Source organism: Leptosomus discolor, chromosome 9 (assembly GCF_034619465.1).
Source record: "Leptosomus discolor isolate bLepDis1 chromosome 9, bLepDis1.hap2, whole genome shotgun sequence".
Lineage (NCBI taxonomy): Eukaryota > Metazoa > Chordata > Aves > Leptosomiformes > Leptosomidae > Leptosomus > Leptosomus discolor.
This window is the reverse complement of record NC_141399.1, coordinates 21,373,046-21,391,235: the sequence shown is the minus strand read 5'-3', so window position 1 is coordinate 21,391,235 and position 18,190 is coordinate 21,373,046. Positions and strand designations below refer to the sequence as shown.

Here is an 18,190-nt window from a genome sequence, read left to right as displayed (position 1 = left end):
TTTTTACAATGTTAACTATTTTAATACGTAGTACACCAAAATACTTCACTGTGTGGAATACTGTGGCTAGACTCGTATTCAAAACTTATTTATTTAGGAATCACTGATTTCTGCCATCTTTGCACTATACAAAACTTAAAGGGCACATGAGCTTCAATCAAGACAGTTAAGTTGCAGTCAGCTTGGTTACTCAAGCCATCTTCATCTGTTGGCTGATACATGCCTACGCTCATTGCAAAGAAATTTAACATCACCACAGTCTTGTTAAAGCTGATGACTTTTGATGCAACGACTTATGCTACACCATGCGTGCAACTCTCTGTTAATGAACTAAAAGAAGGAAAATGTTTTAGACAGAAGTACAGTGGAACTACAGAACAGAAGCTGTTCTTTTGGTTTCAGGTGTATCAGAGTCTGTATTTCCATTTCTGCCTTCCTAGACGGTACCAAATGTGCTATGTACAGATGGAAATGAACCATCTGGTTTAGTCAGCACTTGCACTCTTAGAATTGCTTCTCAAGTACAGTAAAAGACTATCTGGATGATTAAACAGGATATTAAGCACAGAAACTCATTTAGTTTAATTATGTCATTAAAACTGATTGAATATTAAAAATGTTGTTTCAGGTGCCAATGGTGAAAATAATATTTCCTGATTCAGGGTGTTTATCTTTCACCAAATTTAGAGTCACAAAACAAACTGTGGCTGCATTTCAAATGTTACCTTTTTTCAGTTATTCCTGACCCATTTTCCTTTCCAATAGATGATTAAGGGAGAACAGTGGCAAGCAACATACTGGCAATATTTGTCTAAATTCCAACTGCCTCCCTGGAGATAGCTTACTTACATCTTTAAGGGTGCAAAGATAAGAGGAAAATTTAAGGTCTGTTTGATGTTTTTGCGGGGTGTTGGTTTGTGGGTTTTTCTTTTTTCTTTAAACAAATTTTATAAAAATACAGGTCTAGGCTAAGACCCAACAGGAATTCTGTTTTTAAACCAGGTCAAACCTTCTCTGAAAGACATGGTGGTTTCCAAGCTTTTGGTTTTGGACTACTGACAATTTCCAGCAGGCACATCAGCTCCCGCATCATTGGGATTAAACATTGCACTGTATCTATGGGAGAAGGTAGTTTTTTGCATGATAGAATCTCAAATCACCAACTCTGCTCCCAAGCAAATAGAGTTCAGGTATGTTCTAACACCACATGACTTACTAATCAGTAGTATTAAGTATGGAACAAAGGTGTTTGCAGTGCTTGTTAAAATATCATATGATTTCTTCACCTTCTTTGTAATCACAATAGAGATTACATAGTAACAGAGAAAAATGAAGAGTTTATTTAACTCTGCAATAAAAACATAATGACAAATTTCTCTCTGCATAGCAAAGAAATTTGAGTTTTGGGAAGCAAAAACATCTTTTCTCCTAACTTGACTGCTTTCCCTTTCTCTTCCGACCATGCCTTTCAGGGAAATACCTTCATTGTTTTTCACAGCCACCACTGAAATCTGCAGGTATTCAAAAAAAAATCTGATTCAATTTAGGAATTAATCTAATTCAATTTATGTATCAATGGAAAGATCATAATTAGAAAACCTCTAGAATTCAACAACAGGATATCTTAATTGATAAAGCCTATGATATTTCATGACAGAAGTTTCTAGAAGAAAATATCATTATTAAAATTATCCCTTTAAAATGAAAATTTTATGCCAGTTATGAAGTTATATTTACAAAACATTACAACTACCAGCTAAGAAAAAAGAAATGGCTAAAAAAATGCACCAATATTTCAAGAAGAACATTAGATTACAAATTTTGTACAGAACAGGAACAGTGAGCTACCCTTCCTCCAAATATCACTACAGGCCTCCCTGTTTACACACTGGAAAGCATCTCCAAGAGAATTTTTTAATCTACAATCAAGTTAAGCCTAAATATCTGCACTAGTGGGATAAATCAAATTATTGTAAATCTAGCAAAAACAACAGTCAGTAGTTTCATGCACTACTTATAAAAGCCAGAACACTTCTTCAAGTTACCTTACAGTACGTCAAGGAGCCAGAGGGCCACAAGAATTCAGAAGTGGCACGGTTCCCACTATTCAGAATTTCTATGTGTGTCCTGCCTGCAAATGTCTTCTTCCCACAAATGCAGCCTTTGGAGTCTGCAGCTCCTTCACTAATCTTTATTAGCCTCAACTGAAGAGGTGCAAACTCATTTTTCAGACATTTGTAATTTGGAAAAACTTGGGGTTTTACAACATGAACAGCAAAAGGCATACACTTGTCAGGGACACTGCAGCAAAAACATTTAACAAATAAAAACCAGAATATTTTTAAAGAAAACAAAGGAATTTTTTTCCTAAAACAGCTAAAGAAATTTGTTTTGCTGTTTTACTCTCAGAAGCAATACGAATTTTTTGTGTCCTTTGGAAAAAAAAAATATCATTTTTAATAGACAGTTTCAGGCAGAAAGATGCTTGGAGCTTGCTAAAGATTAATTAATTAACATGGTCTTTTGTAACATGAAGTCTGTCGCAATGGCAAGTCCACAAATAACATAAGCAATCACTTTATCTTAAGATTGAAATCTGATGTTTTTACCAGACCACAATTCCATAATTTATACAAACACGCATAATCTCATACTCAGAGTCAATCTCAGAGTCATGTCTGATTTTAAATTTGGAAAGGATTTGCACTGTTAATTCAATAAAAAATGTCACATCCTTACTTGTTGCTACTTGTCTCTTCTGAACAAAAGCTTCTCCCAACAGCTGTTGCTTGGGAAACACCAGCTCAGTGAGGCAGGATGGGTGCAAGATTTCTGCAGGAATGTGTACTTAAGTGCTGCATTGCAACATCAATATTCTATCTGGGATGACTCTTGGCTGACTGTACTATCAGACAGCAAAGAGAATCATTTCCATGAATAAAAAGTTCAAACGTATTTGAAAATGACTGTTTCAGGTTATAACACACTGATGATCACTATGAGATCAGCAGGCTATTTTGTGATCACATCCCAGCTGGACTCTATTGACAACCAACCTATTTAGAAACTATCTTTATTAGAATTAAAAAATGACATTCTATTCAACTGATTTACTGTATGTAACTATATTACAAAATACAAGTATTACAAATAATGTGAATTTACCACACATGTCAAGCCTGTAATATTTTAGTATATCCATTTCCTTCTAAGCACATTCTTTTTCTATTGTATCTAGTACACATACATAAAAAGTGTTTAAAGAGACTTTAAAAGGCTTTGAAATTTAACAGTTAAATTAAAACTAGAATATGATGAATTGAAACAATGGTTATTTCCCTAAGTGATACTTTTCCTCTGACAATGTTCCATTACTTTCTCACTTTATAAAGCAAGTATGATGATCAGGAATAAATTGCACACAACCAGAAAACAGCAGCATGTCTTTTGAATGACAGACAGACAAGGCCAGTGTCTGGGTTCAAATGATCAGTTGCACCTAGGTCACCAAAACCTGATGGCGTGGAAAGACACAGTAAAACAAACCTTGAACAACGCAGTGCATAAAAGATAACTCAGCAAGAATTCAGGTGATTTACCTGACAGTAGCATTGGGTCTTTGTCAACAGATTTGCGGACTTGGTCTGACTCTCCAGTTAAAGAGCTTTCATCAATTTTAAGATCATTTCCTTGAATAAATATCCCATCAGCAGGTAGAAGATCACCTTTCAGTAAGAACATGGTAATGGAAAACCACAGTGGTTTAGTAAGATTTTTTTTTTTATATAATTACATAATGATTTTTATTATAAAATCACAATTAACAACTGCAATAAAATGTAAAATGAAAGCAAAAATGAAAGAACCACGACTGTATCTGAGCATATTAGCCACATTTCTGCAATCCTATTGGGAAGGGTCTTCGTATTGCAAATATTTTTGCTTAATGTTCTCCCAGAATCAGAACGAATCACATTTAACATATGATGCACATAATAATCACTGAGATTTGTCAGGGGGAGCACTCTCCTTAACATGACATGAAGGTTTCTCTACCAGACTTCACAGGAATTGACAATGGCTAACAAACAGTCAAGCTGCCCTTTCCCCTCCCTCTCCCCAGAGCCCCTAGCCAAGTCCAGGAGAAACTGGAAGATTGACAGAACCGCCATTTTGCTGGAATTTGCCAGCTCAGTCAAACACGGGGGACACAGATCCCTGCAAAAGTCTCCCTGTTCACTGGAGCACAGGGCTTTCCCTATGGCATACCATTTTAAGGCATCCACCTACTAGAAGCATTAGATCTGGAGGGACTGACAGCATCCATAGCTCTGGAGTAGCCTACCAAGTGGGGTGAGCACACAGGCACAATTTCCTTTCACAGAGCATTTAAAAATACTTCCTCTTGCTCCTAACTGGACAGAAAACAAAAATTCCCAACAGCGTAATCCTCCACGAAGGAGACTTACCTTTGTATGAACAGTTCTTGTCCTTGTCAGTGAATGGAAGTGAAGATTACAAACATAAAATTAATTACCTAGTGCAATTTTATAGCAAGTTTCTTAGGTTCTCCTTTTGCCCTAACAGCCAAATTGTTATCTTACCACGGGCAACAATGACACCACATAATTCTCTGTCTTTTAAATCACTTCCAGTGAAATAAGTCTACTCTGCTAGAAAGGGAAAGAAGAATAAAGTTCAGAAAAGCAGACATCTAGTTGATGGAACTTACCATATTTCACCTGTGCAATGTCACCAACTACTATCTCTGCCACTGGGATTTGGATAACCTGTCCACCCCGGACAACAGTAAATTTCTGTTCCTGCTCAATACGACTTTGAAGCCCACGAAACTGCTTCTCCTTGCTCCAGTCATTGAAGGCAGTGACAAGTACAACACAGATAACAGAGAGCAGGATGGCAGCACCTTCAATCCAGCCAGCTTCAGCCTCACCTTCATCTTCAGCTCCTCCTGTTGCAGTACCACATCCTGCAAAGACAATGTTAAGAACCATTCAGCCAAGTGAAGATCGGGTTTATAATTTTTATGACAAGAAAAACTTGCTGTGAAATGACAACAAGGTTAAGGAATAGAACTGCTTTTCAAAGTACTGTCTGCTAAATGAAACCTGGCAGAATAGAGAAAAGTAGAAATAAAGATGTCTGATGAAAAGAGGAAGAAAACAAATCAACAGAAATTTTAGACCTTTTAATTTTTGTACTGTACAAGTGTTAATTCTGAATTGCTTTATACACATCTGTTAATTATTTATTTCCAAGTAATATGCAATTAAAATTTAAATAATTTCCTAGATAGTAGTCACAGAATAAAATGAATATAAATCTCCTTAACAAAGTAAGACCTAAAAGAAGATAGTTTATAATAGTGGACAGTAAAGTACACATACTAATATCACACAATTCAGAGATATCCCAGCTGACAGGTACGAAACAAAAGAACTCTGTCTGAACAATAGAGCCTCCTCTCCTGAGCGAGCAAGGGAGAAAAGAAATCTTTTAATTTTTCATGAAGAGCTGAACTTGGTAAGCATTTGACATCACTTTTCCAGGTACCAGGGAGTTCAGTAACTTAGCAACTGTGCTGCTTCCATCTGTGACAACTGTGCTGCTTCCATCTGTGACTAAAGTTTAATTTTGGTATATTCGTCATCTATCACTAGAGGGAATTAACAAGCAATTTGATTTCTATTTTTAAGCTGCAAAGATTTCCCTGTAAAGTAAGCATCATAATTCATTAACCAGCTGACTAATTACTCTGCATATGAACAGCAAGAAAATTACCAAAGTCAAAGGAAGAAAGATGAGACTGAACGTCCACTAAGTGAACAGAAAAAAATTAAAATAAATGGAGTTTTTAGCAATGTTCTCTGTAGTTTAAATTTAGACTTAACCTAATTGAAATGCAAAGCACACTCCCAAGAGAAGGGGCTTTCCTAGTAGGGATGCCCTTAGACTGTTGACCCACGTGAACCTTTATCTGCAGTACAAGAACCTGGCTAAAGAAACCGTTTTTATAGCACCCAAGAAAGAAATTAAGTAACTTTTTCTAAGTTCAGTACCTTAAGCTACTTAAAACCAGTTGCAAATGCAAATCACGTCTGCAATTTCTTCCTTCAGCAGAACATTAGTTTTGGGAAGAACTAATGAACTTTGCTGTTTAACCTTAATCATCTTAATTGGTCCATGTTAGATTTTAGATTCCTTTTCCAAATCAGTAGATTCACTTTTGCTTTGTTTGGATTAAGTGGTTTCCTAGTACAAGTAATTCTGTTTTGGCAAATATAAGACACAAATTCGCTATTAATTTTTCATTAGATAACATTAAGTACCATGAACATCCTACTCTTTTCAACAGCATACCTCCTCTCCTATTTCTCACAAAAGAAACATGGCCTGGTCTAGTCAGAATCACAGACTGATTTTATTGCCTTTTTAGATGGCTGAAGTTCAGACCAGCTTGTACAAAGCACAACCAGGCATTGTTTCCCATGGTGATCCTGTGGTGCAGGTTAACCTGCACCAGACACACGCAGGCTGACCCACAGAGGTGGGCAGCTCAACCCTTCAGCGCCTTTAGGATTGCCACTGGGGTGGTATTTATTTACTTTACTCTGCAGCATGCTTTATTATGCCTTCAATGAATTTCTTGGATTTCTGCATATGAATTACTGACAATTTATACCATGATATTTTCCACAAAATCCAGATTTAACGTTATGTAATACTTAAATACAAGTTTTTAATTTCAGCCGAAAACATCAGACTTCCAAAAGACACAAGCTGTGCTTTGTCCTTCATTATAAGGGTCCCGTTACGGCTCCGGACATGTGTAAACTTTATAGTATTATTAGACACGTAGACTATCCTCTCTCTACATCAGAAAGCTACTAGTTTTGAGAAAATCATTGCTATTATTCCAAAGAACCGATAGGCCTGGTCACTGTCTCTGAGATGTGTCGGAGAAACAAAACGACAGATAGTCAGTGGACTTGTACCCAGTGCTGCCACACCACACCTTGAATGGCTTGGAGAGTAGTATTTCTGTGATCCTTCAGGGAAAAAAAAAAAAAAAAAGCAAGCTTCTTGATTCAGTAAAAATAGGTAAAAAATATAAATATTCATTGACTTGAGTAATGAAATTTATTTTGTGTATGTGTTGTCAGAACCGATATCCATGTTAATATAAACAATACCATTCCTAGTATGTTCATATAAGCAGAAAAAAATAGTCTAACATAGCACATAAATAATACGAGATGTTATCATCAAGATGAAAGGAATTGTGTTTACCTGTCTCACAAATTATGCAGAAGCAAAGAACAATTCACTCCTCATATTACACCTGAAAAAATGTTTGTAAGACTGAAAGAAAACCTGGAGAAAACAGACTGAACTTAGATCAAGTTCTTTGAAAGTGTCCCTAAATTTGACAAGCTTCTGCACTGAATAAAAACTCATGATTTTGGCTTTTAAAAGCCTGAAAAAAATCTCCATAACCCAATGGAAACAACAACAATTCAAACGCATTTCATTTATTCTCTATTCATTCAATCAGACAATGCTAAATTCAGATGGAGGAAGGTATCTGGAGAGGAGGAAGGAACTCTTGGTGTGAGAACCAGGAGCAGAGAAATTAATTGATTGACATGGTCAAACCCAGCAGTCAGTCTTTTAGACAGATGGAAGAAATGGTGAGTTTCTTTACGGATTTTAGAACTGGTCAAGATTCAATCTGGCTTCTATAAAACCACAAGTGTTCCACAGTGATCCATTGGTCCAGGTTATCTGACACACTAAGAGGGGAAGTTCCCATAGAGGTGGACAGGTAGCACAAAGCAGATAGCTCCCCCCGTTTCTATTTAGTATGACTCAAAATTGAAAAGGTCAACTGCAATATGGGAGAGACAAATTCTTTTTTTTTTTCCTCTCCGTCAAAAGGATCAGATCTCAGGACCACAATTTCAAAGACAACAAGGATGTCGATAGTACAGAAATGAGAACCTTACTCACTGCCCTGCAGATTCCCAGCCTGCAGGCTGGCCAACCATGTCCTCTCCTAAGCACCATGAGCACGTATGTTCCTGTCTCCTCTGATTCCCTCATTTAGTCCCACATGTCAGTGTGTTTCAGGTTAAGGAGGCAGCAGAATTTTAGCTGTGTAAGGAGTTTGACTGTAAAGGACCAGATATCTCCAAGTTACAGCAGCAGCTAAGCAAGGCTTTTGAATATGTAAGATATGCAGGTAGGTATTTGTAACAACAGCTGAGAACTGAAATTGCACGTTTTGTGGCTCTAGCCTAATACAAGTAAAACCAGGCTCTTTAAATGATTAACCAAGGTGATCATCAGACTTTCCCAGATTTTCCCTCTGCTTTTCACAGTCCCACAGAAATGAAATGGGTCAAAAGTGCTAGATAAATTAACGCAAAATGTGGACAACATTCTTATTACAGGAATAAACTCTAGCAACTTTGAGGGAGTAAATATCTACCTAGTTCTTACAATAATAAGATTTCAGAGTTTCAGGGGTTTTTTAAACAGAGTTTTACAGACAAGTAGGATTTAAAAAAGCAACCTGCCTTTCAAGAGCCAACCTATCTGTCAGGAAACATTTTTTTGAACTATGCTGTCTTCTTGTTTCAAAACTAATTTACAAGTAGTCCCTTTTAATAGCAAAAAAAATGGACTTGCATCTCTATTGGTGTAAGTTTGTAGAATTCTTTCTTAAGTATGTAAGACAAAACTTTTTTTTCTTTTTCTTCTGCCATTATATCACACAGGATTTTCTAGAAATTCTAGAAAGACTTACATGAATTTACAGGAAGAAACTGTATGTATTCATAGGAGGAAAAGAACCACTTAACTATACACTTGAACTATACGCTATAAAACATACGTACTAACTGTCCTACTTATTGCAGAACACAAACATAGACTTTACAACTAAGCGGAAAATAAGGAATATAAATAAGACACACAAAAGACAAATAATATGCTTAAGTATAAAAATATAGTTTAAAGCATCTAATGTTTATTAAGCATGCTCATATAAGCTTTAAAAAAAAATTGTGTTAAGGTCTAAGATATGTCTTCACAAGATAGTACTTAGTTCCCAATGTTACTGAAAAATATGCCTGAGATTTTATTAAAAGGCATAGACTGAAAGCATCACAAAAGAATTTTTAATATGCATATGTGATTTGTGGTAGGGTCTTATTCCAAGACAGTGAATTGTGAAATAGTTATTTAAAATTATATTTAACAGAGGTCTCATCTGGCAGAAAATTCATTTTCAAAAAAGTAAACAAGTTTTTAATATGAAGCTATTTTCTATCACAACTATGAAATATGCCACGTATGTGTCATTCCCCAAAGCCTCATCATCATGAGACAAAAAATGCATGCTCAGTTTGAAACTGAGATTATAAAGATTTGACTGCAAGTCAAGAATGTAAAGGGCTGTAACTCCTTTGGCACAGAAAAAGCAGATGCAGTCATAAAATGGACTAGGTTATTCCAAAGGAGTGTTCAGGAACATACAGATGAGACGACACACACACCCCCCCACACCCCCCCCCCGAGAGGAGTGGGAGGACCTTGACAGTGTGGCCTCAAAGAACATTCAGAAATACAAAAGGGGACTAATATGATTGCGTCCTCCATAAAATACGTCAAAAGTACATTACCAAAAACTTGTGGAAGGAGAACAGAATTTTAAAAGCCTAAAATTGGACCAGAAATAGGTCAAATACTGTTGAAAATGCTTTCTACAGAAGGGAGATGAAAGGAAGATAGAATCCAAAGGTAAAGAGGATTCAGGAAAAGAAGAATGGGAAAACAATTCAAACCAACACACGCAGTCGGTCCATCTGAAACCAACCTGGGTTTCTGTCTCATCAGAGATTGTGAGCCACCTGGGCACAAGAGCTACGGGCAACAAAACCTACCCGAGAACCTGGAAAGTTGAGCAAACCCCCAGGCACTCAGCCTGTGCTGGACCCTTTTATGCACTTACTTAATTGCCAGTAATTTCAAAATTAGCCTGAGAAGCCTACTCTGCATTAGTGGGATTTTAATTATACACAAGATTTAGAAAGAAAAAATAAGTAAGGTCTAGGATATTAAAGGAAACTGTATGTTATAGAGACTTGAATACACTTGTGCCAAAAGGGGAAGGTGAGAAAGGAGAGGAAGATACACAAGAGCAGGTTAAACCACACTTCAGGAAGACAGTAAGCAAGAAACTTCACTGCAACTGGAAGGAGAAAATAACTTGGTTGATGTTATTAATCACCTCAATTTGGTGAAAGCCAGAAAGGTGGGGGGGGGGGCCGACAAATTGCCAGACAGCATCACCTGACAGATTACCAGGCTCATGTCCTGTTGGAAAATGGAATGTTCTAAGGTCATAGACACCATTTCAACATATATTTTTCTCATAATATCAACCAAATACGGGCAAATACAGAAAGAAGCATACAATCACTGTGCAGCTAAAAAGAATATGAGGGGATTCTTAAAGCTGCTTTGATAGGATAAAAATTATAATTACAAACCACACAGGCTTAAGCTGCAGCACGGTAATTTTTAAATCAGAAAAAGTATATTTTTAAAAATCACTGAACATCTGTATTCCGAAGTCTCAACCTACAGTACATACCTCTCAGCTACTCACTTCAACCTACAGATTTCTATTTTTAAGCTGAGAATACCTTGTGGCATTTAAATTCCCCAGGAAAATCTCATAACGCCCCCAGATGTAATTTTTTTAGTCAGTCAAACTGGTTTTGTCATCAGAAAGACACCAGTTCCAATGATAAAAACTTTTTAACTAATTGCTTTCTGTGAGGACATTTTTCCTCAGCTGCAATGCCAGCACTGATGTTATTTAAGCAAACTGAGCAGCCCTAAGCTACAGCTTTTTCAGTGGTAGAGCTGGGCTCTTGTTACTAACATCATAAGTGGTGTTACTTATTTCATCAAACATATTCAGTTGGGTAGGAAAAGGAACAATAACCAAAGATTATATGCAATAAATACAACAAACTCCCCTCCTTAACAAGATTTTTTAAGCTGTAACAGATACTGTAATATCTATTTTTACAAAGTCCTTGTTATGTCATATCATTTGCTACAAAATTAGTCCAAAGAGTGGTTGCCAGTTACTGAAGTATCAATATTCCTTCCCAAAATCCGCTGTGTGATGATGCATCGTCAGATACTGAATCACTTTCAGCGCGGGCACAGCACAAGGCAGCGAGGCCACAGGCTGTCAAAGCTCAACGTGTCACTGCAGACCCATAACAGCTAACAGCAAAGGTGCAGAAATCACTAGAATTTCAAAAATTAAGTTCTCTCATACTCTGCATGGACTAACTCAACCATGAAAAACATTTTCCGGTTATTTGTAGCAAGTCAGCTGTGTTCTCCAGAAACATTGGTTTCTGTGAGCAGCCATGCAGGGATTTACTAGCATGAGATAATTATACTACACACATTTCAGGTTTAGGGTGCCTGTGTATTCACTAAAAGTGATTTTTGGGTACTTATTTGAAAACAGCATCAGAATTCCTTGCTTTGTGTACATAAGGACTCCAGCTGGGGGGAGGGTGTGTGGAGGGAAAATACTGTCCCTGTAGGTTAGTTGTGTAATTTTCAACTTTAGAGTTCAATATTAAATATTTACACATTTTTGACATATTCATGCAAGAAAACAAATCTGTAAGCCCTGAAAGCATATATATTCACACATTCCTCAGCCTGATCACAAACATTTGTGAACAGAGAAATGTTAATTAAAATACTCACTCAACTTCAAGAGATGCAGTATGTCGAGCAAGATTCTTCTGACTGGCACCTCCAAGGAAATGCATTTTGCAAAGATCAGTTGAAAGGATGGGGTCCTAACTCCACCAAAGGCAATGGAAGGGAGCAGGACCATACAACTATTTCTGTGATACTGATAGTCAGTTTTGTTTCCTTTTGTTGCCACAGAGAAAGGCCAATATGGGAATTTTAATCACAAGTCCTCTTCTCAGGGATTGCAAGGGAGAACCTTGACATCCAATCGCTATAGTTTTAGTGTATATTGCTCAAAGCTAAATATGTTGGGTAAATATAGCCACATATTCAAAAGGTAAACCGCAGTTTTCAAATACAAGAATAAGACCTTAAAAGTTGTTCTCTGTGTTTACTGATAAGAATTCACGTGCAGTTACTCAACAATGCTTGCAAGGTCATGTCCTAGCTGAGGTTTACTTACAGAATTAATACTTCCAGAGAATCTCTTCCTGGAAAACACGTGAAAAGATTATATATTTCATCCAAAGTTCTAAATCTCATTACCTCATATCCCCAGTTGAGAGTTAAGCCATGCTTGTCAACTTGGAAATCTATCTAATGAGCAATATCTAAAAGCAACCCAGTTTTGTTGATGATCTACACATCCCTAATGAAGGGAAGGTATCTATGGGACTTAATATTTTGCAGTCCAACAGAGATTTGTAGAAGCCAGATGTAGATCACTTTGCATTACGAAACAATTATTTAATTTGCAGGTCCCCTATGATACAATGTGCATCTTTCGCACTTTACAAGTTCTTAATGTATTGTTACTGAAGCCAGCTCAAGTCTTAAACTTACACCTTTTTTGTACGTCACTGACATCCAGTGAGGAATTTGCTCCCTAAGCACACTTTGCGCTGGGGAACAGTACAGAACTGACAGTTTTCATACAGTTGAATGAAACCATTCTTTGGGCAAATGCTTGGCTCCCGAAAACTGATGTTCCACTTCATCCCATCTGTATTTTAGAAGCAATACATCTGCTTTTTTTCTGAGTCTATAACACGCACAGTATCATTTCAGTACTTCCTTTAGAGTCATCTTTTCTTGGGCAAAGAGTGATATCTATATTGGGCTTTCCTTGCTGACTCTGAGAATCTGTGCATAAACCTATGTTTTCTTTCTTTTTGCTTCTTACAGAGACATCAAATGCACAGTGTTTCCAGATTTCCACATTCTAATAAAAATATCAATTGACACAAAAACCCCAAACCACTGTTGGATGAGCAGAACCTCACTTGTTCTACCTCATTCAAAAGGTGACGGGTTCAAAGGAAATAGAGGAAAGAGAGTGAGAAAGACAGAGAGACAGTCTGTATACACAGTCAGAGAAGCAGGAAGTTAAGAATCAAGAAGTTTGTAATAGGGAAGCTTCAGAAAAGAGAATATTCACTAAATAAAATTTTAATGCAACCTTGAATAATCTAGAAGGAGATCTTTTGTACGCATTTTAGAATACGGTAAAAACCAGGATACAGTATTATAAAACAACCCGTGCAATATATTTTCATTAAAATACTTATAAAAGAGCAATTACATTCATGTAAACATCTTTTCAGTAAATATGTTTGCTGTGCAACCCAGTAAGAGTTTGCAAAAGAAGTGTTTTCATACAGCATAAAAAATATTTATCCCATAATAATAAACTACCACAAATAGCTTCACAGGCATTACTCAATGTATGAGATAGTAAAAAATATTTCAAAAAAGAAAAAATAACAAAATTAAATAATCAGTCTTCTCTTAAAGTCTGTAAGTAATTCATTATTTAGGGCTTAATTGAGAGATGTAAAGCCTGTCAGTCAAAAACTAAGGTTCCCAATGCAGCATAATACATTCCATAGAGAAGAGCTTTGTCATTGCCAGGAAGGCTGTGATGGGATAACTGTAACAATGACCTTCTCTAATAAAGACATAGCTTACAAACAGCTTGTGCAGCTGTTGGTGTAACCTATAACTATGCCATAAAGAAACATATACTTATTATTATTTAACAGTCTCTACAGAGATATTGAAAAAAATTTAGATCAAATGTAAAAAATACTGGCATTATCAATACCAATTCTATCCGATGTAACTTTTCATTTCAGTACAAATATCGATGTCCACAATGAAAATTCTGGTTAAGGTTAAAGGTTTCTTTGTATTCATCCAGGACGTACAAAAATGGAGTTACAAAATTCTCCAAGTTTAAGTCACTGTTCCAAGACTGCAGACCAGATGTACATGGTCTTAACCTTGCTCTGTCATTCTGTTCAGGCTCTTTTCTCAGGGTTTTCCGTGGAAAAAAGCTGAAAGACTTTGGTTCAGTTACAATGCAGAATAGAAATACGTAACATTACTTTCCTGTGAAATCTTGTTTAGTGGCCAGCCTTGATACCTCCAGTTAGGGTTTCTGAGGATAACTCAACTGATTTGACTATATCAGAAAAGTGTTTAAGTTCAGACTGCATCAACAACAGGGCATATCAATTTACAGCAACGAAGAACAGGTAGTATAATATAAATGAGACTCCCTTTGGATGATATTATTTAAATGTCGGAACTATGACAAAACTGAATGTAAAAGACAAACGCGGTTTGAAAGATATATGTATTAAATTGAATTAACAATGTGGGAGACCATGATCCCAGAGAACTGCATGAGTTTTGAATCACTTCCACTGGAATGCTAATATAAATGGCATTGGCTGATTCAGAGCAAAATAAGGAGGGGAAGGAATGCCTTTTTTCATGATCATATGTTGTAAGACCACACTTGGAACAGGCTATTGTGACAATGCAAACAAAACATTATGAATAAAACTGATAGGAAGAAATTAGTATTTCTGTTAGCTTAATATTAGCAGTGAAGTGGCTGTCCATATGTTGATGTTTCTTCACTTGGATAAGCTAAATTAAGTTTGATTTAGAATTCTAACCTTCCTATTTAAAAAACCTGCATAAGGAACACTGCAGCTAATGGGGTAAAGTTGTCTTAGAAGAAACTTATTAAACAAAAGTGGCCCATTTAGGTCCTGAACACATGGCTGAAATACATGTATTATCTCTAGAAAATACAGTACATTTGGAGCTCCAACTATCCAGGCACTCTGTACAAACACGTTGGAAAGCTAAAGCTGTTAGTTTCTAAAAACAGGAAGAACGCTCCCATTTCTAATGTAGCAATCCCTGACAACTTCCAGTACTTCCTAAATACAGCTGGATGGAGAGGAGGGTTTGAACACCTCCTCGGCTACCACTCCCAATGCAGATCACCAAAAGAACCAGGAAACACAGAAGCCCATGAAAATAAATAAACACCTAACAGCAAATTGGCTATCATCAAGGCACATGACTTTAAATAGACCTAAGAAAAACATTTAACATTAACACAGAGCAACAAATATTTCATAAATACAAGATATGGTTGAGCGCTTTCTCACTTATGCTTCACCTAACTCCTTATAAACAAAGACTATTCGCTTCCTGTCTGAAGCAGAATGATCACGAGAGCAAAAAATTGAAGAAGGTTTTTAGGGTTGCATCTGCCTGAGTAACGGATGCTTGTACTGTTCCATCACTCTTTGACTGTGTTCTAATCTAAACAAAATGTACTCGCCTTCAAAAATATTCTTCTTTTTTTTTTTTTTTTTTTTTTGTGCTTTCAAACAAGATGTTGTAACCAAGACGATTTTAGAGAAAGACAGTATTTAACAGAAATGCTACCAAAAATTTGCAAGACAATATTGAAAAAAGCTGACTTTGCCTGGAAATCTTGACAGATATTTCATTGCAGCTTCTAAATAATCAAACTGGAGCACAGGATGAAGTTATGATTGCTGACTGATACACTTCACACATCTAGACCATTTAAAGAGTAACTGTTGACCTCTTCCAACCTACAAGCCCTGCAGAGAGAGGTTACTAAGAATAGGTTACTGATTTTAACAGGCCGCTTCGAAGTAATTCATGGATTCGCAGAGGGCCACAGACGACTGAAAGCCACTGATTTAAGAATTTGCAACAGAGTAGCTTAAACAACCTAACACAGCTCGGATACTGCAAAACCAGAAGATTAAACCAATGCTCTTTTGAGCTGAGGCTATGGCAATGTGCTCTAGAGCTGGTTCTTGAAACACCTCAGTCTCTTTTGCTGCTGTTACTCCCTCACTCATCAGTCATATTCATGAGAACAAGAAAACCAGGCTGAGTAAGATATGGAAGATTGGTATACCTCAGCCACAAAACCAGCTCATAAATTGCAGTGTTCATTATTTTCATTAAATTTCTCTTCTTCATTACTTTGTGCTATAAAGATTTAATACATGAAATATCATGTCAGTAAAGGATTAAATGTTATATCATAATGTCTTGCAGCAGAAGGCATTAAAAAGTTCTATCAACACCAGCAAATAGGGCAGCCCTATAAAAGGAGTTTTACAGTGCAAATCTCTGTGCTAAGGAAACATGTTTCTGGACCATATTATTCAGATTAGTTTTATCCCAAAGGGTGAGATGAGATCCCATCTCAATGCACATCGAGTTTGTGCACTCCATGAAAGCACCCTACAATGTGAACTAAAGCATATTAACTGGGGACAAACAAGAGATGTCATTTCTGAAGTATACTCTGGATCCAAACTAAAAAGTTAATGTAGATACATCCAAAGCTAGCTAAAGCTGCATCTAATGAGGATAACCTCCATTTAGAATATGTGTTCTATATAATCTGCATATTAATTTTGGTTTTAACTCACCTATTTTTTTAGATTCTAAAAGTTTATGCATACTGAACTGAAACAAGATGAACATTGTATCCGAGAGAAAAAGGGCAGAATTCCTTATATAATAACAGAAATAAATTGGAATCAGTTGTTTAAATTGATACTTTTCTGACAGGAGATATATCTATGTATATATACAAACATGAAAATATGCATACCTGCATTAACACACATATGTATATGTGCACACAGATGCACATTCTTAAGAAGTAGTGTAATTCATTACCATTACACCTAGCATCAACTCTACTGCATTAGATGTAACAGATATGGACTGCAACACCACTCACTTGTCTGTGCTTTATTCCTGAAGGTGGAGTTCAGAAGGATGGGGGGTTGTTCCATTCCCTGACTGATTAAGCTTTAAAAAAAACCCCTTCGAGTGCAGCTACACAGATTTGAAGTTGAGAGATTTTACATTGTTTTCCGCAGGTCCCAGTTCAATACCTGATTACACATGTGCATGCATATACTGAGTTTTTGATATTTTGTTTCAAAGGTCTGTTTTACTGTTACTGGTTTCTCAAAAGCAAACAAACAAAAAGGCAGCAAAGTGGTATACATCTGTGCCTTGTCATCGTAGTTTTCATGTTCAAAAAGGTATACTTGTTTTGTTTCAGTCATCTGTGCTTAAACATTTTTTTTTCCAGATAATAATTTTCCATTCTAATTCAAACCCCCCAACAGACACAAACCATAAGCGGATGCAGGCTTTGTGTTTTCACATTGTTCAAACTCATGCAGACTAGCTGGCAAACAGCACCCTCTCTGAAACTGTAAAACAATCCTATAACCTGTTGCAAAAATACTCTGAATTAAAAAATGTCACATAATAAACAGATTCTGCAAATTTGAAAAATATTTGAGATTTTAAAGCTGCTAAATTAGAACTGATTTTTAATTCATAATCGAACACAAAACCACTCAGTATTCCTGTACTTAATATTGGTTTATTTTATAAGCTATTAATGTTAACTTTTGACAACAAAAATGTTTTCAGGGCTTTTTTGGTTTTCATTGGTCTGGAGGAGTTTTCATTTTTTAAAAAAAAAAAACAGGTAAATAATGTTAAGATAATATTTCGGCTCCCTTTGTCAAATTCATTGCAATACTTGTATTCCTCTGTATTGCTGACATGTTCAAATTTCAAATTCCTATTGAAAAAGCTGGGTAAATTCCCACAAATAGCTATACATTCGTATTTATAATCAAGTTGTCTTCAAGTAGACAGAATATGGCTGGAATCATAATACAACAAATTGGTCTTCACATCCATGTAAAAATGTAACAAAGCAGTGACACGTTTAAACTCTTTCAAGAGATATTTAGGTTATACACCAGGAATGACTGTCTCACTGCATGGACACTTAGACAAATTGTCTAGGAATGACACAGAATTTCCATCACTGGAACCTTTTAAAAATAAGTATGATAAATTTCTGTCAAGAATGGCTTAAGTATTGTTGATAATGCTTTTGAGTATGGGGACAGACTAAATGACCTCCAAGATCCCCCCAAGTAAGTTTTCTCATATGCTGCCTCTTGTTTGCCTTTGGATG

The 18,190-nt window shown here is 36.3% G+C and overlaps 1 protein-coding gene across 17 annotated transcripts in view; it reads right to left on the bottom strand.

Annotated features, from left to right (window-relative positions):
- Positions 1-18,190, bottom strand: part of ATP2B2 (ATPase plasma membrane Ca2+ transporting 2) — a 186,327-nt gene that overhangs the window by 97,939 nt on the left and 70,198 nt on the right. For 14 of the 17 annotated variants that reach the window (XM_086470078.1, XM_086470081.1, XM_086470085.1 and 11 more), the window contains 2 exons: positions 4,733-4,990; positions 3,600-3,725 (listed from right to left, as the gene is read on the bottom strand). The exons of 1 other annotated variant lie outside the window; for it this stretch is intronic. In XM_086470078.1, coding sequence (XP_086326204.1) covers positions 3,600-3,725; positions 4,733-4,990 — 384 coding nt within the window. The remainder of the gene's footprint in view (positions 1-3,599; positions 3,726-4,732; positions 4,991-18,190) is intronic. 2 more of the 17 variants (XM_086470093.1, XM_086470094.1) reach the window with 1 other exon arrangement.